This window comes from Acipenser ruthenus, chromosome 6 (genome assembly GCF_902713425.1).
Source record: "Acipenser ruthenus chromosome 6, fAciRut3.2 maternal haplotype, whole genome shotgun sequence".
Taxonomy (NCBI): Eukaryota; Metazoa; Chordata; class Actinopteri; order Acipenseriformes; family Acipenseridae; genus Acipenser; species Acipenser ruthenus.
Window position 1 is genome coordinate 56,638,073 of NC_081194.1, and position 26,368 is coordinate 56,664,440.

General features: G+C 38.4%; 2 protein-coding genes across 4 annotated transcripts in view; one reads left to right on the forward strand and one right to left on the reverse strand.

Moving 5' to 3' along the window:
- LOC117411213 (kinesin-like protein KIF6) overlaps window positions 1–10,551 on the reverse strand; it is a 133,478-nt gene extending 122,927 nt beyond the window's left edge. Inside the window, exons 1-2 of the mRNA XM_059025959.1 lie at window positions 10,547–10,551; window positions 4,538–4,568 (exon numbers count right to left, since the gene is read on the reverse strand). Coding sequence (XP_058881942.1) covers window positions 4,538–4,568; window positions 10,547–10,551 — 36 coding nt within the window. The remainder of the gene's footprint in view (window positions 1–4,537; window positions 4,569–10,546) is intronic.
- LOC117411099 (disheveled-associated activator of morphogenesis 2-like) overlaps window positions 7,566–26,368 on the forward strand; it is a 129,286-nt gene continuing 110,483 nt past the window's right edge. For 2 of the 3 annotated variants that reach the window (XM_034018204.3, XM_034018206.3), the window contains exon 1: window positions 7,566–7,809. The gene's annotated coding sequence lies outside the window, so the exon portion shown is untranslated. Of the gene's footprint in view, window positions 7,810–19,759; window positions 20,124–26,368 lie in introns of those variants that run through there. The other variant, XM_034018205.3, reaches the window with a different exon arrangement.

Here is a 26,368-nt window from a genome sequence, read left to right on the forward strand (position 1 = left end):
GAAGTCAAAGACATCGCAATCAAAAAGAATTTCATTGAGCGAACGCACGCAACAATATCCACCTGGTGTTCTGTACACTGATGGGTATCATTTATTTTGCACAACTTGCCATTTATTTTTGGACCACACTCGAAAGTCAACAATAGACCGACATTTATCATCAGAAAAACACAGAAAACAAAAGGCTAAGATTGACAGCTATGAGACGGCATCCTCCAGTAAAAGACTAGACTTTTAGTTTTTTTTAAATATGTATAAATTTTTTTTTTTAAAAGACATACTGCAGTAACCACCCAACTGTTTATATGACATTTAAACAACAGGGCTTATTTAAAACGTACATATATAATGTGTAAATTAGTCATGTGTGCACTGAACGCTCTGTCACAGCACATCAGTCTGGTGTTGGCGATTAAACGCTGATTACATGACAAAGGTTTGCAATAGATTGGCAAGTGGTACTAAATAAAATACGTTGTCCGCCATTTCAGAATTTGTCTCGCGTACCCCCAGGGGTATGTGTAGCCCAGTTTGAAAACCACTAGAAGAAACCACATTACCAACAGATACAGTTTAATAATAGTAGTATTTAAATGCCGTTGTCATGACTGGTAAATTCTTCCAGCTTCCCCTTTATTTTGACAATTTCCATATAACAAATGTCATTTTTATCTAGACATTTTTCATTCTTAGCCACCAAGTAAATATTTTGGACAGTTTTCAAAATAATTGTCGCGTTATTTTTACAACACACGTTGTTGTTGTTGATATGATAAACGCGTATATCTGCTTCAGGTACGGTACTGTATTTAATTTCTTTCAGGGTTAAACGATGGCCGTGTTACACACAGAACACTAAAAATAAAATGTCAAATATGCATACTATTTCGTTGGTTTTGTGGATTTGGTATATTTTTAACTTATTTTAATACTGCACATAATTATATGGTTTAGAAAATGCTACTTCCCAAAACCGTGCTGCACGTGAACTGTATTACATAATAATTTCCTTTATTCCGATTCAAGTGGTGTTTTCTCAATGCAAGATATATTGTAGACATATATAGTGCTGTATATATAATGCTCGTTATAGGCCTACTGGCGAAATGGCCAAGAGGCAGTTGGTGCTTAAAACATACAGAATTATTTTAGCCCTGAAGTTTAGGATTTTCGTCATAGAAATTACATTTCACATATTTTATGTTACCGTAGGCTACTTTTTTTTTTTTTTTTTTTAGTCAATGATGCGATTTTCGTTTCACAAATCTAATATAATATAATAACCTACATTTCAAGTCACTGTCGAAGCTGATTACTTATTCTTCCAGAAGTAATGGTCGGGTATAAGGGACACAAGGTTATATTTGCGCCGGGCCATGTCTTTAACAAGCCTAATGATGTCGTCCAGGCTTTACTGTGAAACTGACTCTAACCTGGGAGGGTGTGAGCGCATTCTACTGGACTGGACTGGAGAATATGGCACGGGAGTTTAATTATGAAAACGCAAGTGTAAACAAACAAGTAAAAAAGATTTGCCTGTCGTCAGACATGTCATGGTAATACAAAATGCATTCATTTACTGCATATTGGTATTGCGTCTGGTCTGGGAAGGGGGACACACGGTGCGTTAAGAGAATTTCTGCGGGACATTTTTTATTTCAGGGGGGCATTGGCGCAATGGCGCGGCCTAGCGCGAACACTTTTAAATATAGATATAACTTTATTTTGTATTCCAAAGAAGATGTCTGTTTTCGGAACGCTGTTGCTCTGGGAGGTTCCTTTCCAGTAGTTACCAAGTGAACCTGTGACGCTCTGTCCCGGAGGAGCACCGCTCCCTAATTGGCCCATGGACAGAACCATTGAATGGGCAACATGTCACGGAGTACTCAGATTGGTCTGCAGGGGCCGGTTTTTCAAAATCCTATCCGTGATCGAGATTACTTTTATCTGGATCATTTTGTTCCGGTTTTTCAGAAAATGTCACTGCTGGATTACATTTATCCAGATAAAAAATGATCACGATTATGAAATCCATTTTTTTGAAGTAGGCTAGTTCCCTTTCAATTCAAAGATGATCGCCAAATTGAATACTTTTGGGATATGCCTGCTTGTCAGGTATTCTGATGGGTCTGATGGCCGCAGCGTCCTCAGCTATTCAACTGGGGTTACTTCACATGTGCCCGCTTCAAGCGTGGCTCAATGCCTTTTGGCTACATCCCAAGCGTGACAGACACCATTTTCTAAAGGGTGCTCGGCAGTTATGAGCTCCTATAAATGACGTCCTCTCCGAATGGAGTCTAGTCGTGGTACTGGAGGCTCTCACAAAGGCACCGTTTGAGCCCATAGATACCATAGAGCTGAAATATCTCTCTATGAAGACAGCCTTTCCTCCCTAAGGTGATTACAGCGTTTCACTTGAATCAGTCAGTGGAACTAGAGGCTTTCCATTCCCCTCCCTTCACGGAGCGTCAGTCTGACCAGCTGTTTGTTTGTCATGGTGAACGGACCCGAGGTCAAGCCCTCTCTAAGCAGCAACTGTCTCATTGGATTGAGGACACGGTTTCGACTGTGTATACTAATGCGTACACTACGTATACTACTACGTATACGGGTTTCGACTGCGTATACTACTGCGTATACTCGACGCACACTCAACCAGAGGTGTGGCTACATCATGTGCCATCTTCAGAGATGCCTCGTTGACTGATATATGTTGTGCGGCTAGCTGGACTACCCTGCATACGTTTACCAGGTTCTACCAACTTAATGTCGTAGATCCCTCTATGCCTTTAATAAGCACTAGGGTCCTTAAAGTTCCACGCTCACACCACCAACACTAGATGGCGGTAGCAAGATGTCCCTCAGATGCTGTCCACTCATTCTCCCTAACGACGGCTCTGGTATACTTTCCCAAAAGTATTCAATTTGGCGATCATCTTCGAATTGAAAGGGAACGATAGGTTACGCGGGGTGAGAGCCTCCAGTACCACGACTAGACTCCATTCGGAGAGGACGTCGTTTATAGGAGCTCATAACTGCCGAGCACCCTTTAGAAACGGTGTCTGTCACGCTTCGGATGTAACCGAAAGGCATTGAGCCACGCTTGAAGCGGGCACATGTGAAGTAACCCCAGTTGAATAGCTGAGGACGCTGCGGCCATCAGACCCAGTAGTTTCTGGCACAACACTAATTGCACTGTGGACCCTGGCTGAAACAGGGACAGGCAGTTGCGAATAGCAGCTACCCTGTCATCCGACAGGCAGGCTCACATTGTAAGGAAATCCAAATAAACCGTACTCTGCACCGGTGTTAATTGGCTTTTTGCATCTTTGAGGGTGAGACCCAGCCTCGACAGATGCTCCGTCACAATCACTGTGTGGGCCACTGCTCCTTCCTGGGACTGGGAACAAATCAGCCAGTAGTCTAGGTAATTAAACACCCTGATCCCTTGCAGCCGCAAGGGAGCTAGGATGGTATCCATGCACTTTGTAAAGAGTCAATCACAACTGGAAAAAAGGGTTAGAGTAATCCTCACCAGTCACCACTTTACCTACCTGTCTGTGAAAGGCAAAAAAAAGGCTGATATCTCCGAACAGTGACTATTTATTACCTCGGTGAGATGAGACGGAGGACGTCACCTATCGGCAGCTTTGATATAAAATGCTCAGTGAATACCTGATAAGCAGGCATATCCCAAAAGTATGGTTTGGCAGTCATCTCCTCTTTCAGGGAACCAGGGGTTACAATCCTAACCTAATTCTGAGACCGTCACAGAAACTGTCACAGAAACCTGAGATGGAATTGTTTTCCTGTAACTCAGTGAAGAGGCCTATCTATTGTTTTTTATAATACATGGATACCCTTATGATGCTAATATTAAAGAAGATGAGGTTCAGCAGTACAGTTGTTTTTTTTTAAACGTAGTGTTTCAGTGCTGTACAGGCGTTCTATGTCATTATCCGTTAGTGCTTCAGCTTTATTTGGATGATTGCCTTTACCTTGTTTTAAATTCCTGTTCTTCTCCAGTTTCTCTGAGATACGAATGTACGAGCTTTACATCATTTTTTTTTAATGTATTCTCATTTTGTTGATCATTAATGAACATTTCTGTACAGTGGGCGTTGTCAAGTGATTGAAAACAAGACATTTTGTGTTTGAATTGAAAGTGATGGTCTCGAGGAGTCGAATGGGTCAAAGTTCAAGTATATTTTCCTCTAGAGGAATTATCACTTTTTGACTTCACTACTATGGTATTATGCCTTTTTTTCGAATGACTAATTAAAGGCCACTGCACGCTAGACTGACACGATAAGACACCGACTCGAAGCAACACGATACCGATGGAAAACCCACAGACGAGCAAAATCCATCGGTGTCAGTTTCAGCTGCGTACACAGCCAACGTGACACGACCAAATCGTGTCGGTGTCTTATCGAGTCGGTCTAGTGTGCAGTGTCCTTAAGGGTGCAAATACAGCCTTCATCTATATATATATATATATATATATATATATATATATATATATATATATATATATATATATATATTGTTGTTTTTTTTTAAGAGACCTTATTTATGATATAATCTAATTTAACAAAAGAAATAAGATTGTAGACACAACTTTATTTTGTTTTATATTATTTTTTTTAATCACTTTTAATGTTAGTGCACCTAAAACGCATGCAAATAATGGTTATTTTATTTATGCCTACTTAGCAGAAATTAAATAACTAAATCTAAATTTAATAAATAAAACTTTTGAAAAAAGGATGTGTTTTTAGACATCTTCATCGTCTTCCTCGTCGGTCGGAAGTCCAGCATCTCAGACGAGCTTTAAGGGGGCATATGTGAAGGCGTATGCGGATGCTTTTTTTATTTAATACGTGTTTTCCTTTGTGGCCTTTAATTATTATTTTTGTGTGTGTGTGTGTGTGTGTGTGTGTATGTGTGTGGTGCTAGTCCTTCAATCTGAGTGGCGATTAAAGAAAAAAACAGTCAATTTGGGTCTGAACTAGAATGCTAAAGGGCAGCTATATATTAACTAAAAGGAGGGCTTGAATGTCTGTATATGAAGTTGGGTGAGAATTATCATTCATAATATCACTTCAATGCTTTAATATCATTCTATTTGGCATAGATTAGGATTAGTTTCCAAAGAAATATTACTATAGGAAAAAACCACTATGAAGTACAGTCTTTTATTGAAAATGCTATAGTAAGTTTAACTGAAGCTATAGTGTATTGTAGTTGTCTGCCATAGCTGCTTTTACGTTTGATTTAATGTGCCATATAGGTTTGTATTGTACTGTTTTTTTTTTGTTTTTTTTTTAATTGCATTACACAGTCCTGACATATTTCTTTAGCTTTAACTGTAACACATGCGTCAGATAGGATTTTTCATCAGCTGTGTCATATACAAATATAGTGGGTGGTTTGGTAACGAACATGATCTTTAAACAATGGAAAGTCCAAAATGTGCTTCTCCTAAACAATAATCTAAAATATAATATATATATTGTAAGTCGCCCTGGATAAGGGCGTCTGCTAAGAAATAAATAATAATAATAATAATAATAATAATAATAATAATAATAATAATAATAATAATAATGTATATGTTTATAAGTTGATTCACTTCCATTCATATATTTGTACATAAATCTAAATATAAGTTGGTTATGACGTCACTTCCGTAACACTGACTTGTGTTTTTGTGTGTGTGTGTGTGTGTGTGTGTGTGTGTGTATGTGTGTGAGGAGAGGGGATCCTGTCTACATCCTCCAATGTTTTCCACACTTTAACTTTGATTCCATTGAGTCCAGCTGGTGCTCTACAACCTGTTACACACAAAGTGAAGTTATTTTTACTATTGATAAGTTGTTTGTTTGGTTACAGCACAAAAGGAGACAGTAACAGTAAGTAATTAATTATTTTGTTCCTTACTCATTATTCAGTTATGCTAATAAAAAAAAAAAGTTAAATGAATAAAAATGCCTAGAATGTTAGGGGAAATATTTTTATTGACATTGAAACATGATAAATACATATTTTGTGATCTTACCCTACTGAACATTCTAGCAAGAGTTGGAGCAAGTATTTACTGGCCTCTTATTACTGGGCACCCAGCAGGTAAATAAAATATAGATCAATTTTAAAATTGTATAAAACAAACAGTTGATTTCAGAGCTTTAGAGGGATTTTTAATGGACCTATGTTTTTACTTGGACCAGCTTAACCAGCACCAAGTCTTCTGAGCAGCATGACCAACTGAAAACCAGCAGTTTATGAACAGCTCACAACATTGTTCACATTAGTCACTAGGGGGAGTTAATACATGTGCAGAGGGTTTGGTTTAAAAAGCAAAAATGTCTGGGTCTGTGTCTGTGTTTCTTGGAATCTACCTGTTTCACTAGTTACTGAAAGTTTTACAGAAAGAAGAAAAACTGATACTTATTATTATTATTTGTTTATTTAGCAGACACCTTTATCCAAGGCGACTTACAGAGACTAGGGTGTGTGAACGACGCATCGGCTGCAGAGTCACTTACAATTACGTCTCACCCGAAAGACGGAGCACAAGGAGGTTAAGTGACTTGCTCAGGGTCACACAATGAGTCAGTGGCTGAGGTGGGATTTGAACCGGGGACCTCCTGGTTTCAAGCCCTTTTCTTTAACCACTGGACCACACAGCCTCCTATATTGTAGCACTTCACTTAACAAAGACTAATACATATTGAATTCGAAGGAATAAAACATGATACTGGAACCCCACTTTATTGATGGGCTGTTGATTTTAGTTAATTGATAATTGCACAATGTATTGAACTGTACACTATAGAAGCAACAGTTTTACTGTTTGTCCTGGGAAACTGTGAAAAAAAAGCAATGTTTTATTTGAAAAACAATTCCCAATGCAAATGTTGGGTGTTGTCTTTAAACTGTGTACATGATGTTGACTTTGTTGATGGGTTCATGGAAATAACAGAATGATAAAACACACACATATCAAAGGATTACATATGAATTATGGTGCTGCTATCGTTATTGCGGCTCCAAATTGTTTTCTTTTTTACTTAATAACAAAACAAACAACTGTGATAAATATAACTGATGATTTGGGATCAGGGTTGGGAATCAGAAAAAAATCAGTTTTGTTCTTTTTGAACAATTATCTGGACAGGAGCCTATTTAGTTATTTTTATATACATCAATCGGTTCTCTGTGTCTGCCAATGACAATTTCTATTCACTGTATCTCCCCCTATAAAGTCAAAATAAATAACAGCTACAGCAGCCCTAGTATCTCTATAAAGTGTGTGTGTGTGTGTGCGTGTCTAGATATATATATATATATATATATATATATATATATATATATATATAAACAAAATCTGTGTGCCCTGGAAAGTTTAGATCCTGGTTTTCTCTCTCTCTCTCTCTCTCTCTCTCTCTCTCTCTCTCTCTCTCTCTCTCTCTCTCTCTCTCTCTCTCTCTCTCTCCCCTGCTTGCTCACTCTCTGTGCCATAAATATCTGCTGCCAGCACTTCTTGCTAATGTCATGAGACGGGTGAGAGAGAGAGTTGGAGCGCTGCTGGGAGACTGAAACACTCAGCAGTTGAGCACTGCACAGAGAGGAGCACACACAATACACAGCTCTGGATTACTGCAGGACTGTCAAAAGTGGAATCCAGTACTGCGGATACTGTATCATTTGTGCCACTGCCGTCGTTTACAGGGCTGAATTCAGAGAGAGGTGGCAGGGGTTTCAGAAGGAATGAAGCAATAACTCCTCAAGACGTCTGGTTTTAAGGTATCTAATTTGTATGTTTTCATAAGCTGGGGCAATAGACACGCAGATACAGAGAGAAAGAAACATAGTTACTTATTGAATACAATATGGGCATGTCACTTACCATACTATTATACAGCTTACACTGTTTTTTTCTAGAAATATTGTCAGGTAGAAACTGGTTTTCCTATAGTCAACCTGCATTGATTATGTAGAAAGCTCATGACCAAAATATGATCTGTAACTAATTGGGCTATTATTTAACTAAAGGAAGATGCTGTTTCTTTTCACTAGTGTTTTAGTCTCAAAAGATGAAGCACATTAAAAGAACTAAGGAACATCTATTCACAGGACAAAATGTACGTTTAATATCCGCAGTATACAGCGACTATCAGTACCTTATATGGGGACATAATTATGCTATCACGGTATCCCATTTTTACAATAGAATGTACATACCGGTATAGTTTTTTTTTTTATATATGTATAATTTATTGACCTGCTTTTTTAAATAAAATATGCTATAATTGTAGTTTTATAAAACAAGCACTTGAGTAATACTTTCTCAAAAAAGAAAAAAAAAATGCTATATTTAAGCTTAAAAAAATGAGTTTCAAAAATCCTTTTTACTGTTGCAAGAACATTTATGAAGTGAAGTGAAAGGAAAACTGGATGTGTACAAACAAAGAAATTGGAAGCAGGGCAAGCCTGTGAACCTGATCACAAGTTCCTTAGGCATTGTACTGGGCTGTTTCTCCAGTAAGCCTAACTCAGGCGTTGCAGAGGTTACATAAAATCAAAGATGTTGTTCTTCTTTGGGGGAAATTGTATGGCTCTTGTCTGCTGTTACTTGTGAATCACTCACTTGAGGGTCAGAAGAAGCAGTTATATTACATTTATGATCCAATTTGGCAATTTCCGGCCTGGGTTTATTAAATTAATCTTAAGTTTTAACATTGCACTCTACAAAATAACTAAATATACACTCTCATCACATCCATCATTGTTAACAGCATTTTCTAGGTCTTTGTTGGTATATTAGACCTTCAAATAGGCTGTTGTCCATCAGAATGTGATGTCATCACTTTAATTCCTGTTGCCTGGAGTGACTTTGTGTGCATTGATTGTTTGTGGTGAGAGCTAGCACTTTTATAAGTGCTGCATTTGTATAATGCATACAGTATATCCTTTTGAACTAGACAGATCTAATTTTTTTAATATTTGTCACTTGACACCAATAAAAATGTTTCCTTTTTTTAGAATTGTAAAATAACTTAGGCTCAGATAACTGTTGCTGCATGATCATTTGCATTTTGTTTTCACAAATCATTTCATATTTACTTTTTAAAATCCACCCATGGCAAATATGATCCTGTATTTCCAGACATGATGGTGTTTGTTGCAGTTTGGTGAATTCTTTGACATTTCTGAGTTCAATTTTTAATCAAAATAGATTGTTTTGCAGGAAGAGTTCATTTTAAATAAGACTGAAAATTGAATCTTTGTGCATTCTTTTGTTTTACAAATCCATTATATACATCAGTACAATCATCTATCTCATTTGTATATTCCACTATCCTAAATAATAATAATAATCTTGGGGGTCCCGAATGGCTCACCTGGTAAAGGCACTGTTGTGCAGCGTGCAGGGTGAGGCAGCAGTGTGGAGTAGTGGTTAGGGCTCTGGACTCTTGACCGGAGGGTTGTGGGTTCAATCCCCAGTGGGGGACACTGCTGCTGTACCCTTGAGCAAGATACTTTACCTAGATTGCTCCAGTAAAAACCCAACTGTATAAATGGGTAATTGTATGCAAAAAAAATAAAAAAAATAATGCAATATCTTGTGTAACAATTGTAAGTCGCCCTGGATAAGGGCGTCTGCTAAGAAATAAATAATAATAATAATAATAATACCCGGGTTGGGGAGGTAGGATCTGGCTACACTGTTTCTCCTCCCCACTCTGTGGCGACCCCTACAGGCCAGGCGCAGAGTGAGCTTAGGGACGGAGATTTGCTGGGTTGGTCTTGAGACCAGTAGCCTGCAGACATCCACTCTCAGGTTCCAAATGGCTCATGGGATTGGAGGATGCCCGCTGAGTCTCAGGTCCCTGAGCTGTGTGGGGAATAATAATAATAATTGGGCATTCCAAACTGGGAGAAAATTTAAAATTGTTGGAGTTTCTACATTTTAAATAATAATAATAATAATAATAATAATCTTCAATGAATGCTTTATGCATCTTAGGAATTTTGATTTGGAACATAGCCAAGTAATGGTAGTGGTTCTTTTTTAGTTTCAAATGGACAGTGTTGCTGTGCATTTAGAGATGATCTTCTTATTAGATGCTGTACAAAAAATAGTACAAAGATGATATTCGGTTAATTGTATTATGCTGTGTTTTGACTTGACTGCTGATATAGAGTAATACTGCATTTTTGTATTGCCCATTGGGGTGACAGACAGTGCAGTTTGGTAGTATTTTGAGAACCATACCTGCAATGTAATGCAGTGATGTAATTACAGGATATTGCCACTTCATTAGGAAGGACTGCACTACAGTGGTTAATGCAGTACTCCCCTGCAGTGTTTATTGTGCATGTGTAGTTAATCTTTTCAGATGTTACAATCCTCCGCAGTACATTCACTTCCCCTATCAGTTACTGCTCGCACTGGATCTGACCAATCAGAAGCTAACTTCTGAGATGACATTAATAGCAATATCAATGTATACAACTTCCAAATATTTGCATATGTTACCTCATGGTTCTGAATGAAGTGGCCATGCATTTTCTAATGCAGTTAAACTACAGTTACAGTACTGTGTTTAATCTGCAATCCAACTGCACTAATCTTGTATCAGTTTACTTTCAGTTTAGACTGCAAACATGTGGTTTGAGTAATAGCAGTAAATTGAAGATAAAGATAAAAGATAAAAAAATAACTGAAAATGACAATGATTCTCATTTATTGTACGTTCATGTTGAGTTGAGCAGAGTCCTTTTTTTTTTTTTTTTTTGAGGGGTGGGATTTAAAGCCTGTTGGAGTCAAATAAAAGAATCACAATGTTTTCCAGATTGTCGGTGAGAACTTGTCTTTCCGTGGCAAGCAGCTGGCATGGTGGATCTAAAAATGGGTTGCTGTCAATAGCTCACAGTTTATATATGTATTTCCAAAAAAATGTGTTTTCTCAAGATTTGTTGGGTTTTTTTTTTCACCGATTTCACCAGCACTGTTTTATTACCATTGTTATTTCAATAGCACTCTTCAATCAAACTTCCAGATGTAGGAGCACACGCCTTGAGCACAACTCTGTAATTACAAATATGGCAAACTCACATACAGTCATAGGCCAGTACTTTCACCTAGTGGTATTTCAAAGAATGTGGCTGCCTTTTTATATTGGCTGTTATACTGCACTAGTGATAAACAACACATCTTTAACCCATTCTGTGCTTCGGATGTGCACAAAACTGGAGCAGTTATGTAACATACCAGGATTTGGCCAAAAACATTGAATATTAGATTCATTTTGAGAATTTTTTTTTTTTTTTCTTTTACAGCTGGTGGTCCATTAAAAGATTGTTTTTTTTTTTTCAAGTGTTAAACATGTACTTGTATATACTATATGAATCAGAAAAAAATAGTCATGGATATTGCAGTTACTGCAAACATAAATTGATAAAAACATTATAAATTGCTATTACTGATAGTGTTTTTTTTTTTTTCCTCTGACAATTGGTTAATATCAGGCTTTAGGGTGGTAGGCTGCTAACATTTTCTTTGGTGAATGTACACAAACCAGGCAGGCAACAAGGTCTGCTTCCTGAATAAGTAGAGTGCATATAAGGATAAACTGTGAATATGTTGTACATGGACACCCAGTGAATCAATGCAGTATACAATCGAATGTGCACTCGAATGTGCACTTTTCTTAATTTTATTGATAAACTAAGTCGTTCATGCACTGTGTATTGTCATTATCATCTGTAAGTGTGGCCAAATACAGTGCATTCATATTTAAACAGATTCAGGTTACTGTATCTACACATTTGTATTTCTTAAATTCACAATACAAGCTTCTTAAATTGTCTTTTTATTGTACTATTAGACTGTTTTCATATTTTCTTATCTGTTATTAGGCCCATTGTGTAGAAAAAGGAAACAATCCCAAAATGACTGGTGAATACAATATCTTCATTAAGAGAACCGTAGACATTCACACATTGCCATCAAGATGTGTTGAAATCATCCCACAGCTTCGTTTATTAGAGAGTAAGGGTCAGCAGTAAAAGCGCAGATGAATGTATAACTGACGTGTGGCTGCTGCTTACTGCATGCTGCTGTCAGGATGCAGAGATCAGTTAACCTCTTGCTGAGTGACAAGGTTCAGCTGTCATCTAAATTACCTGCTCTCCTCCCAGCGCCAGCTCTCTGTGAAAGAAATTGATTTCACCTCTAAGGTAAAAGACTTGGCTAAAAGCATTATAGGACTAATAATAGAAATTTAAAAAAACACTGACTGGTGAATACAGGTTGTTGACCCAAGAGCACATACCAGTTCTTTTAAATCAATTTGGTCTTTTAAATGCAATAAACAATTACAAAGAATGAGATACTGTAGGTTACTAGGGGTTTACAAAGAATGTATTTGTAGGAGACTGTGTGGTCCAGTGGTTAAAGAAAAGGGCTTGTAATCAGGAGGTCCCCAGTTCAAATCCCACCTCAGCCACTGACTCCTTGTCTGACCCTGAGCAAATCACTTAACCTCCTTGTGCTCCGTCTTTCGGGTGAGACGTAATTGTAAGTGACTCTGCAGCTGGTGCATAGTTCACACACCCTAGTCTCTGTAAGTCGCCTTGGATAAAGGGTCTCCTAAATAAACAAATAATAATAATAATATTTTACATTTGTGATGTCATTTGTCTGTGTGCATTTCTCCCTCTCTTGCTCTTTCAGGCCAATACTATTCTTTATTGGTAAGAAGTAATTCATGTATGTTAATTTATCTCTCATGCTTCTCATTTTAATACTAACTGGTTTTCCTCATTCTTTTCCTTTTGTTGATCTTTTCAGTGGAACGCAAATACAGCACTTGGGTTATGGAAATCTGTTGTAAAAAAAAGGATGGCGTATTCATAAAGCAGCAGAAGGGGAGATTGATGGGTAGATAGATAGACAGATAGATCGATAGATAGATAGACAGATAGATATGCTGTTATTAAATCTGTAAAACCTGAAAAGACAATCTGATTAATTCACTTTCAGTTTAATGGGAACGCTTGTCCCTGCAGCGCTTGCAGTATATTATGTTTATTCCTTGCTTTCTGCACTTGGCCTTGCTAATTGGCCCCAGTCATACAGTTGGTTGTTTGGAAACCCTATCCGGGTCTTTTTGCCTGTCTTGAGTGTTTTGGCCGGAGGGTTGAAAAAGAAGGAATTCCCCAGGATTTCCAAAACTGCTTGTTTAAAACAGACAAGAGGGGGGAGCACAGTGCTGTGAGGGACTGCAAGTTTACCTTGGAGATGACTGATTGAGTGGTCTCAGGTCTGGTCTACTGTACTGTTTTCACATACAAAACACCTTTACTCCCCAAGTTGTACTGTAATTCTCTATTCACTTCTCGGCAAGTTTAATAAGCAGTCACTTCACATTGTCTTCACAATAGGGAGCTAGTCCAGAACCTAGCCTCAGTAAAGGTATGGGGCTGCAAAACCATAGGCTGGGTTGAAGTCTCCACAACAGCAGTACACAAATTATGTTAAAGCCATTGCATTCAAATCTTATCCGTGTGGCGGTTTTGACATCACACTCAAACCAAGTAGCTGGATCTGTGGCACTAGTTTACTGTTTTGAATAAAATCGTGAATCTGCTACTCTTGCCTGGTTGTCCCGTTTTAAAAAAAAGATTCTCAATCTGTCTTACTGGACAATGCAGAGAAATTTCACAGAGGAATAAACAAGAGTGGTTGATAAGTATAACAAAATATAAGAGTACATTTTAAATAAAACTAAAACCAGGTGGTATTAATAGGTCAGATTTCTGATTGGTGTGATTCCACTTACGAAACACTCATTTGTGGCACAAAAATGATAGAACAGAATATTCCTGGCACAAACCTCTGGACCTATAAGATACATTCAGACAACCTAAAGCAACAATCAGCCAGCCAAGCTTTTATTTTACTAGAAAGGCAAGGAAAGCTAATTAAAGTGTAAATGGAGATGTGCAGCTGGACTTTGACACATTTCACTCAGAATCCAACCTTTGGAATTCTTTACCACCAGAGATAAGACCTGCTCTAGCTTCCGAGAGGTTACAGGAACAACATTGTGGAAAATTGTATTGGTATGACTTGAAAAGACACAATACTGCTGCTATAAATGCTGAAAAAGTTAATGCCAAAACAATAAAGCTGAACATCAGCTTAAAAAGTATGAAAAATAAACAAGTATGTCTTATATGTAAGGTTCAGTACCAGTAGTTTACTTCCGGACTTCGACAGTAATCATGTAAACTCAAGTGATATAGATAAGATGGTGTGCTGCCTACATTTTAAATGTAGTGTCACGGGGAGTTTTCCCGAATTGAAATTTGCACAGTATGTTTTTGTTTTATGCAGTAACATAATATTACATCTGATTTTATGCACAACCATATAAAAAATAGTACAGTATTGTTGAAAAACTAGGTAATATACTGCATGAACATACTATAGTTTATTATAGAAAGATGTAGTGTTTTTTTATATGGAGAAGGCATTGTCTTCTTGCTTTATCAGACCATAGTTAATTTATTTTCAAGGTGTTTGAAACAACTGCACTGTATATGAGAGATCCATGTTGTATGCCTCCTCCAACACTACCTTCAATTGTTACTTGTTCTTCTGGCCAACTATATTTACAGTATGTTACAGACTTTGTATTGAACATGTATGTTGTACTGTATTATTAATGAGGTCTTATATAAGTTGCTTAAACACTGTTTTCCCATTACCCACATTTCTTACAATAGGACAGATTTGCAAAATACGACCTATTTTTTTCTTTTTTGTTTAAAAGGAAAAACAAACAATCGTATGCAAATATCAACACACGTGGAAGTCAAACTAGCATTCTACAGTGTATATTTCCAGCTTTTAAAACTGTTGTCAGTTCAGGTACACCCCTTGCACTGGGGAGAAAGCTTAGTACAACTACCTCATCTTCCTCTCAGCTGCCTGTTGGGATGTTTAAATTTAGACCGGTCCGAGGGGTGGGCCAGCTTCTCGCCAGAGTGTTTGGCTTGTGTCAGTCTAAACTGTAACAACACAAAACTGAACCCACAGCTTACAGTCAGGCTTTGACATGTCTCGTAAAACAGAAGTAAAACACTGAGAGAAGAGTAGGTGTATTTTTTGGTGTTCAGTGGAAATTTAATTACAGGAAAGCTGTCCGTATCAAAAAATCTTGGTATAAAAAAAAATGTCAGGTATGACACCAGCACCTGTCATTCCAGCCTCCTTTTATATACATTTCAGATGGGTTAGAGGTTGCTAAGCAGACCACGTATGTGACTGCTACTGTCTGGCAGGTTATTGGACCAGGTGAGCTTGCTTATAAATAGAAAACAGCTTGGCCTGTTTTATTGGCAGGGCATTAGGAGCCAAACTTCTTTAAATGAAGCCAAATGTCAACTGGAAGGAGCAGAGGTTTGGCAATAAGAGATGGAGACTTTCACCTCTAAGTCAAAAAATTATATTATTAGTTGACAAATGTTATGTTTAGGCTAATCTGTGTTTCAACACCGATGAAAGTATGAGCTGATAAACTTTGTCCACTTGACTTACCCTTGGAATAAATTCTAATTTAGGCACTGCTATTCTGATTTCTTGAAAGCTTTTGTGCAAATATTTATATTATTATTATTATTATTATTATTATTATTATTATTATTATTATTATTATTATTATTATTATTATTAAAAACAAATTATGTGCATGATTCATCTTAATGGCTAGTGCTTGATCTCTGGGGTTAGTTAAGATGGAGCTTTTAGTTTTTTATGCACTTGTTGAGAAAAATGTTACATTTCCTGTATTATTCAAGTCAATTGAAATCTGATTTGTATAACTCATAAAAGACATGTTTATTTAACATCGCATTGTGTCCTTATAATACCATCTTCTGTTTTGTGAGTTAAGAACAAGATGTTCTGTTCTAATTTGGATTTTATTTTATTGCTTGGTGTTAATTGCACAACATGTAACATCAAACTGAATAATATTTACTAGAATTAACAATAATTGTCTTAACCACATCACATTCAGCTGATTGTTTTGTCACTAGCAAAAATTAACTACTGTTTAATGGCACTACTGTGGAAAATTGTTATTTACAATATTGAGGAAATCCAACTTTTATATTTGTATTAAAGCAAAACACACTGTTCATATTAGGCCTTGTTTAACAAGTGCTGAGCAATAATTTCTATGCTGAGATTGCTAATTCAGACCCTGTGTCAGATTACAATATATAATTTCAAATTCACCTTTTACAAGGTTTTTTTTTTAGTATTAATCAACTGCTCCTATCTGCACCAGCTTTTTTCTTGCTAGTTTTGCAAGTACATTTAGTATCTTTTTCAATATCAGTCTAACTAAAATGTTATTAATTCAATGATATAGTCTGTTTGTGTTCTGTTTTATTTATTTATTTATTTATTTATTTATAGTACTAGGCGCAGTCCTGTCTGCAACGTGGTGCTCAAAGCACCATTGCAAAGGCTGTAGTACTTTCTAACAAGCATGCTTCCCTCAGTCTCGTGTGTGGTACTGACTGAGTGGTTTTGCCAGTGGCTTTTAGAGGTGGGCATCCCTGTACGTTGCCAGCCGCAGGGACTGTGAACCGGTGACCGACTCGCTTCGTTCAAGGTACCGAGATTACCCCACCGGTCCCAGTACCTTTCCTGGTACCATTCCTGTACCGTACCCATACAGACCTAGTGCTAAAGTCTCCCGGTACCGAACCGACCCGGTGCTACAGTCACCAAACCAGTACCGACCTGATCCTATGTGGCGCAAAAGTCACTGAACCGTTACCGAACCGACCCGGTGCTCAAGTTACCGGTCTGGTACCAAACCGGTCTCGCTCTGGTCTTCTATCCCTGTGAGACATGCAAGGCCAGTCTATCTATAAAGGACAAGCACGGCAGGTGTTCTTCCATCCTGGTGCCAGAGCACGCCAAGGAGGCACGGGCTAATCGCAGCTTTAGCAAGTGCAGATTGACCACAGGAGGGCATACTTTCCATCGGCGCCTCTGAGGAGGTGGGCGAACAGGAGCTGGCGTTCCCATCTAAGGACATGGAGTCCGACAGCACGTCCCCTGCAGTTAAGCTCTCCCTGTTGGCAGAGCTTGTACTGTTATTCAAGAGGGCCACTGCGATATTGCAAGTGCCCTGGCCTACAGTAGGGGAAGGCAGTCGATTTTCGACGACGAGCCTGCCGCCTCTCCCACATCACCCCCAGTTCACCCATATTTTCTTTTTGATATCCAGTCTTCCTGGAACCGTCTGGCAACAGCACCTTCTGTTTCCCGGTTGATGGACGCCCTATATAGAGTGCACGATGCAGAGAAGCTGAGCCTGGCCTATATTCCGCTGGCTGAGGCTTCTATTGCCACCTACTGGTTCCATATGGTAACACACAGGGCAGCCTTTGGCTTAGCCTTGTAGCATTCCAGTCGCTGCAATCTTGGCCTTGCGACCGCGTTGGTACACTCACCCATACGATAATGGTTACATTTTGTACTTGAAAGGGAATGTTAGGTTGTTATCATAACCCTGGTTCCCTGAAATGGAAATGTAACCTTCAAGGTTGTAGCAGGGTTGAAGGAAAAATGACGCTAAGATCTGTGAGCGCAGACCTTTTGTTCCTTCGGGGGCAGGCCATGGCAGCGTCAAACGCTCACTGAGCAGCATTGGTATACAATATTCAGATTTCTAGTCTTTAGCAGGTAAATCCCCATACGGTAATGGTTACATTTCTATTTCAGAGAACCAGGGTTATGATACTTTTTGCTCCTATTACATCATTAACCTTGCAGTATACAAATCAAAACTCATTTCATCGTTGAAGACATGGAAAAGGACTTCTACAGCAGTTGAAACGTTTGTCATTGAATTTATTAGGTTTCTTTTAGTGTTTGTAAATTCAGTGTTGATGGAATATCCCCTGGGCATTCTGAGCTATGTCTTTAAGACTGCTCTCCAGAAATAGCAGCTCCTCTATTCTGTGGCTGGTATTCAGTGCTGCTGGGGCATGCTTTGACTGCTAAGGTCTAGTCACAGAATTAGCTGTGTCATTCAATCTGTTGAGATGCCCGTCATGTGCACAGATACAAAGCATGTGTCCCCTGCCTTCCACCACAGAGTCAGAGACATGAGGCCCAACACTTAAAGGGGGGTTCTCCTTTACCATAACATCACTAAGATCTTCATCATTAAACCAGCCTTTTGACTCTAACTACATTAATATACGTTTACCCTACACTACTGTGTATGTACAGGTACAGTATACATTAGGTTCTAGCATATATTGATTATTTTACTGGTAGATCTATAGTATTTAAAAGCTGGCAAAAACAGTACTGCTTGGTACATAAACTAAATTAAATTGAATTAATTCCAAATTTAACAAAAACAATTTTCTTGAAAAAAAGCAGTGTTCTTAAGATTATAGGGTAAATAATGTATACATATATATTTACCAACAGTCTAGAACATTTTTATGAATATCAAACTTTATTTTAGTCATAAGGACATTTACGAATCAGCTTGACCCATCAGTGCTTGTATGTTCTCTGTAACAGATTGATTTCAAGTCAAGGTGGGTTTTTAAAAAAAAAAACACAGGTGGTAGAGCATTCAGTTATAGGGCCCCAAAACTCTGGAATGATCTGCCTAGCCCTGTAAGGGAAGCACCAAGTGTCACTGCTTTTAAAACAAGACTAAAAACACATTTTTATAATGTAGCGTTTTTATGTTAAAATGACGTTCCTTTTATTCTGTGCCCTGTTTTCCTGTTATATGTGTTTCTTTTGTTTGTATTGCTTTTCTTGCATTCTTTTATTAATATTTGTCAATGTTTTTATTCATATGAAGCGCTGTGCAGCAATTTTTATGGTGAAAGGTGCTATATTAAAAATAAAGATGTATTATTATTATTATTATTATTATTATTATTATTATTATTATTATTATTATTATTATTATTATTATTATTATTAAATGATCCCAACAAAAAGGCTAGGTAACTCATTCCATAACCTCTTTATTCTCTGTGTAAAGGTATGTCTCCCACCTTCTGTCCTTAGTCTGTCTCCACATAATTTCCAACTATGTCCTCTGGTCCTGGTCTCTGTGCTGCACTTGAAATATTGGTTTGGTTAAATTTTGTAACCTCCTAAAAGACTTCTGAAAGCTTTATTTTTTTTTATTTTTTTTTAATAGCATTAAACTGTTAATAGAGCCACCTATTGTTCTGGAGGATACAAGACCACTCCTCAACGAATCTGTAGTGAGGTCTGTTCTTCAGAATTATCACTATTTGTAAAGAATCAATACCAGTCTTTTGTGCTTATGTTAGATACAAAGTATCTGCCAGCCACATATGTCAGATCTGTTGTCTAGTCCATCGTGACTGAAATCTTGACTACTGTAACTAAAAGCTGTACCAAGCAATGCTTTATTATCTGAGATCTGCTGTAAGTAGTCCTGGCAACCTTCTTTGACCAAATAGGAACATCTTCATTCAGAGATTGTTTATTTTATTTTTATATGACACCATTTATTCAACGTTTCAGATTATTGCTATTAGATTAATAATAATAAAAAAATAATTTATCATGGTTATAAAAAATACTGACTCTATTACAGAGAGACAGAGACATTTAAATATACCCTCCTGTATTTTAATATTAACTAGGTTATTTGCATTTGTAAGAAGAATTGATCTGGCTACATGGAAGCCTACACTATCCGAAAGTACTACCAATAGCGTGAGAAAAAGGTGAGACTTATTTTTCCTTTTCCATGGAAACTTCCACATTCATGCACCACATCTCCTCTGCTCATGACAGAAAATGGATGCGCTGCGCCTTTAAGAAAGCGAGGAATCCGTTAGATGCTGTGTTTTGATCTCCGCTCACACACACACGCTCCCTCAGTCAGTGTATAAGGCAGCTGAATGAGCCAGAAGATACAGATCAGACTTTATACTGCTGCTGATGACAGTGACACTGGATGTGCATTCCTAAAATCTGAACTGCATTTCTTTTTGTAAGATAAACAGAACGGGTAAGTAAAAAAAAAAAAAAAAAAACAAAAAAAAAAACACATTATTTATGTTTCTGTGTGAATTGCGTAAATGATGCGTATACAGTTTTTTTTTAATTATTATAACAAGACGGAAGAGTTTGCAAGTGTTTTTTTTAAGCTTTTCTCAGAAGAACGTGTTGACAGCATGCAAATGTTGTAAGGTGAACCTACTGGGCAGCATTAAGTTATAGAGACGCTGGTTTGCATTCGGTTATTTGGAATTGCATTTAGAGTTGTGTACAGAACGGTACTCTGCGTGCCAGAGTGGTTTTTGCAGTTAGTATTATGCATATGGTAATGTAACTGAATAGGACAGGATGCTGAGCTGTGTATACATTACAGCCCACTTCTTAAATCTTTTCTACTTAATATGGTATTCTGGTGCAAGTTGGAAAAATTAAGCTCTTAGTACTACTCAGTTTGGCCGCTGTAGTTGGTGTAACAGCTGTTCGTGTCTTTCTAATAGATTCATTTATTGATCAGGATATGAAAGGATCCTTAAAGAGTGTTGTGTTATCCACTTTTTATTAACCAATAAAGTGATGACACAGAGCAAAGGTTGCTTTTGTTATACTGTGTTGTTTGCATTGGTAGAGGTTTTGTTTGTGTTTTTGCTCACTGTTTACTGTGAATTATACAGCACCGTGTTGTACAATTACTTGGTTTTAAACAGCAGGGTGTGTCCCCGATTTGAGGTTTCCTGCTGACCACACTGTGTCATGTACCCTACGACGAAGATTCAGTGCGGGTATGGCTGGTGGCTGCTTGGAGTGTGATTGCAGTGGCTGGCGTGCTTCTCTGACCGTTTCAGCACCCTGGCTCTCTGGCTTGACGTTTGGCAGTTCTGTTACCTGCGGACAGAGGGCGCCGATGGATCTTTAAAGACGCATGATTTCCTTTTAGTTGTACAACTTTTTCTTTAATTGTTTCTGTTTTTTCTTTCTTTCTTTTGTTAAGCAATGTACTACTATAATTAAAACGTCTTTGCTCTGCATTTACATTTCCTGCTAGGAGGAGTGCCCCCAGAAGTCTTTCACATGGTACCACAACTGAACCACACCAATATCATGGTGATAACGACTCTGCATCACCATGCTGTAAAGTGTTTCAGCCAATCAGTGCTGCATTTGTATTCTTTAACAGCACTGATTGACTCCCACTGTCACATTAGAAAACTGCAATCAAATTGCATCACTGTTTCATTTTCTAAAATAAAATAAAAACACTACCATCAAGACAGAACAGCAACTACAGTGACAGCAGAATAGTCCACAACAGCAATAAAAGCTACAAATAAACCTATTATTTAAATTAGGGGAAAAACTAGCTCACACATCTTTTATGCTGGTTCCATTTCTAATCATTTTACGCTCACAATCACTACCACTAATTATTACTCATCCCCTAAGCATGGCGTATAAACATACACTTTTTTATGTTACGTGGCAAAACAGGCAGTTAAAAAAATAAAGCATCAATAGCAATAATAATATAAGAAAAAAACCCCTCGTGGCAAGATTTTTATTGCACACTTTGATGTACTTTATTTGTTATAATTAGTTGTAGCCATTTACAATAGAATGAAAAAGTAGCACATATGACTATATTTCCCTTCCCTTGTTTTTTGTAATGGTTTTGTTTTGGCACTAAACGTTATTTTGTTTTTGTGAAGTCTGTTTGGTTACTGTAGTAAATTGAACTTTCATATTTGTGTTGTGTTAAATACCTGTCTTTGCTTCCCAGTATACCGTAATGTTGTCAAGTTGCTGTACACGTATTTGATGAATTTACCTGTTTTCTCAATTTTCTTCCAGTTCCGCTTTTACTTTTAGTAAATTTATATCACTGAACTTTTTTTTGTGGCAGCATTTTCCTGATTTTCAACAAACACAGAGCTGTTTTCATCAGTAACATTTTGAAATATGGTAGTCATTTTCATTAAACTGCCAGTTTGTGTACTGTGAAGTCAGTTAAGATGCCATGCGACCTGTACAAAATAGACCTTATAATCGTACAGCTGCCTGTACATAAGACAGTTCAGAACAGAAAATATGAGGCACTTTTTTACACAGAGAATTGTGAGGATCTGGAACCCAGTAATGTTGTTGAAGCTGACACCCTGGGATCCTTCAAGAAGCTGCTTGATGAGATTCTGGGATCAATAAGCTACTAACAACCAAAAGAGCAAGATGGGCCGAATGGCCTCCTCTCGTTTGTAAACTTTCTTATGTTCTTAATATAATCTATAGGGCTGTGAACGACTACTACGGATCTATAATAATAATAATAATAATAATAATAATAATAATAATAATAATAATAATAATAATAATATATCGTAATGGGTAGCACCCTTATGGAATCAGATGGATGCAGTGATTGTAGCAAACGGAGGTAACAGCCTGTGTTTATATAGAATAAATAATAGAGGGAAAAAGAGCACAGGGTAGGCAGAAGGATGGGGGAGGGATCAAAACACACACACTGAACTGCAACCACAGCTCCTCGGGACTCGTCTCTTGGACTCCCGTCCGACTTCCCTTCTGTCTCTCTCTCAGTCGCTCCTTAGCTCAAGGTGGCTGTCCATCTTCTCCCTCTACTCTCGCTTCCCTCAGCAAGGTCCCAAGGGGGGAAAATCGCACCACAGTGGATAAGGGCCTGTGTCGCAGCCGGTAGTCGTAATTGAATGCTGGTTGGTCCTTTCTCTCTTTGTGTCACTGTGTCGTTCCTATTAGTTCGCCTGTCAACTCCTTCTCCTCGTCACATCAGTCCCTCAGCCCATATATACTGGCCTGCCCCCTCTTGCTTCTCAAGATCCGGTTGGAGGAGATCTCTTGGTAGCCTTTCCCCTCTGCCCAGTCAGCACTCTCACCACCTGTCCATCATCAAGGTCCTCAGAGAATCTCCGTTTCATCTCGCTTGACTGTGAACGAGTGGTTTGCAGTGTACAGGTGATGCAAGTGCTCCAAACAACGACAGACACAAAGTTCACGGTTCAAAACAGTTATTTTATTTCAGTTTGGTAACCAGTTAAATAATAGTACTGGCTCTACACAACGTTGTGTATCGCCAGCATATATACCACAGGGTTCAGTCCCAAAATAATACTACAAGAAAAACACACAACACAGACACGGTCACTTCTCCTGATAGTGAGTGCTCTTAGTCCAGGTGCGGTGCAAGGCAATAATAGTGATAGTGGTGCAATGTAGTCCGGGCTTGATGCTGGCCTGTAGCTACAGCTCCCGGTTCGTGTTAGCTGTCTAACAATGACAAACACAGACAGTTAGTTTTGACAAACAAACAAAACACTTAACACTCACGATATGTTTCGTAATGGTCAGTTTCCTTTACCAGTCCTTTCGATAACCATAACAAAGGAACAGATTACATAGTCACATCCCATGTTATACTCTTAGTCACGCCCTCTGCGATAGCAAGTTCAATCACGTCTCCTCCAATCCATGACTGACACATCGTGTATCTCATTAGGGCGATGACTTCGGGCATTGTGACTCCGCCCCCTTGCTGGATGGCTGGCTTCCGACTGACCCTGGAATGAACTGCCAGACCATCCATACGAGGCACACTGTTCGTGTTATACAGCGCCCTCACAGGTCAGGGGGGAGATTGTTGACTAGGATTCATTCGCTCACTTTATCACAGTGACACAGTCAGGAAAACAGGTCAGATGGTATATAGAATTTAAAGTTATATAGCCCTCCACCCCCACCGATTCCTGTCCACAAATCTCCTTTGAATGATCTGCAAATACAGTAGTAGACAGAATCCTGGCTTACCATCTCATCTGTCAAAATTCACAGTGATATATTTGTGTTTTTAAGCTACGTTGCTAAAAATGTTCAGCTTTGTGGTTTGTTTACATTCCAGCTGAAGTCTATGATCTACAGTCATTAATCTAAACTGACCACTAGGCTAGAGAGTATTGTACAAGTCTACAGGTCCCACTGCTGGGAGGATATACAGTCTACAGGCTAGAATGGTCATGGTTCAGCAGTTGTTAAACACTGTTATTGCTTCAGTACTCTGACACTGTGCAGTACAAAAAAAAAAAAAAAAACCCTTTCACTTAACTGTTGCACTTTGGTGCCAGAATGGTTGTGTTGTATAATCTTATGGGTCAATCCAATATCATTAGGAGCAGAGTTTAGAAAAAAAAAGATTATGGTCTCAATGATTAAGGATGGATTACTCCATGGAAATCACATTTTAATCAAAATAAAGCTTTAGAAAATAAGCGATATTAATGATTTACACTATTCATATTCCTAAAGACCTATTTTAAAAATTGATTCGTAGCAAAATATCTCTCTGTCTGTCGATTTACTAATATTTTAGGGAGGTAAACTGCTACTCTTTACCGAATTCCACAATGTGTATCCTGGAACATTGTTTGTATGGAAACAGGTGTCCCTTGTCTATTGTTGAAGGTTTCTATTGCGTGTCTGTTGCTTTTCACAACACTTTACACACATCTGCAGATTAGGCATGTCATGAACCGCTTGTGCTTTCTGGTGGTGGTTTTCAACAAACACTGCCGCTCCAGCAATACTATTGATTCCTGCTGTTTTATTTGTGAAACAAAGGCAGTTATGGGCTCCAATGTTTTCCATTACCGTGCCTAGACTGCTAACCAAGCACATATATATGCTTGTCCAACTGTGCTGACAGCCTATATACTGGGGCTTTATTTGGGTGTATATTTTATTGCGTTACACACACACATACACACACACAAGTTTGCTTATGTAACAGAGGTAGATTTGAAAGAGTACTGTAGCTTTAAATCCTGATATTTTAATCTTGCAGGTAAATCTATTTTATTTCCTACCACTGATTCTGATTGGGGTGCATTTCCGTTTTGCCTGTCCATTTCAGTCACAATGCTGAGATCCCAAACTACAGTGAGTTGCACTAGCCTGGACACAGGGGCTAAAGCTGCAGTATTATTATTTTATTATTTATTTCTTAGCAGACGCCCTTATCCAGGGCGACTTACAATTTTTTCAAGATATCACGTTATTTTTACATACAATTACATTATTTTTTACACATTATTTTTACATACAATTGCCCATTTATACAGTTGGGTTTTTACTGGAGCAATCTAGGTAAAGTACCTTACTCAAGGGTACAGCAGCAGTGTCCCCCACCTGGAATTGAACCAATTAACCTTCCGGTCAAGAGTCCGGAGCCCTAACCACTACTCCACACTGCTGCCCTAGAAAATAAAATCGTGTTATTGTTTATTTTTTAGCAGACGCTATGGAGTCTGTAATGTTCACATCAGTACACTGAACTGGTGCCCCTACCACCACCACTGGTTGAGCATTGCCCAGAGCTGTAGGTTCTTATAATCTTTGGTTACAGGACCCCTTTTTAAAACTGATTTTGAGGATCCTCAGCTGAACACTGAGGGAAACACTAACTGCAAATAAGAAAGAACTGTACTGCAGTGAAAGTAAATATTTAATGTATCTGTAAGTAGGCCTCTTACACCACAACATTCAGAGGCCACTTCTGTACCTGAACAGTGTGCCTTTTAAAAAAAGTCATTTTCAAATGTTTTCTGGGTACCCCCTGGAAACTTCTTTGGGCCTCAAAGAGAATCACTGGTCTGGAGCGTAGCGTGCTCTCTAGCGAGTCCCAGATGCAACTTCATTCACCAGAGCAACTTGCTTAGCTGCATAGATGTGACAAGACCAGATTCCTAAGGTGTATGGCTGTTTAAGCTGCCATTGAGAATCGCCAATTCAGTACTATAACTCAGCGGTGCTGTTTGAGAATCAGATTTCAAAAGCCATGGGGTTAATCCACACATCAGTGCTATTGATGTTAACAGTGGGGGTCTCCATGACAGCAAAATGCATGCACAATTTCAATGCATCAGCATAAGGAATTGATAATAGAAGATATGTGCTTATAACTTAGAGAAGACTAAGGAGATTCCCCTTGGCTCACGTAGAGCCATCCTCGTGGAGGTGAGACTGAACCGTTCGGTCTCCAAGGCAGGGAAGCAACCGATACTTCCTCCAGGGGGATCTAGAGGAGAGAATGGAAAGATGACAGTGATAGTTGAATTTGGACGGAGGTCCCCCTTTACTTGCGGAGAACCTTCCTCGCGGAGGACGAAGCCAGCGCCGACTGGACTTCTAAGGTTGGGAAGTGAGCTTCACTTACCCCCAAGGGGGAGGCCGTTGCAG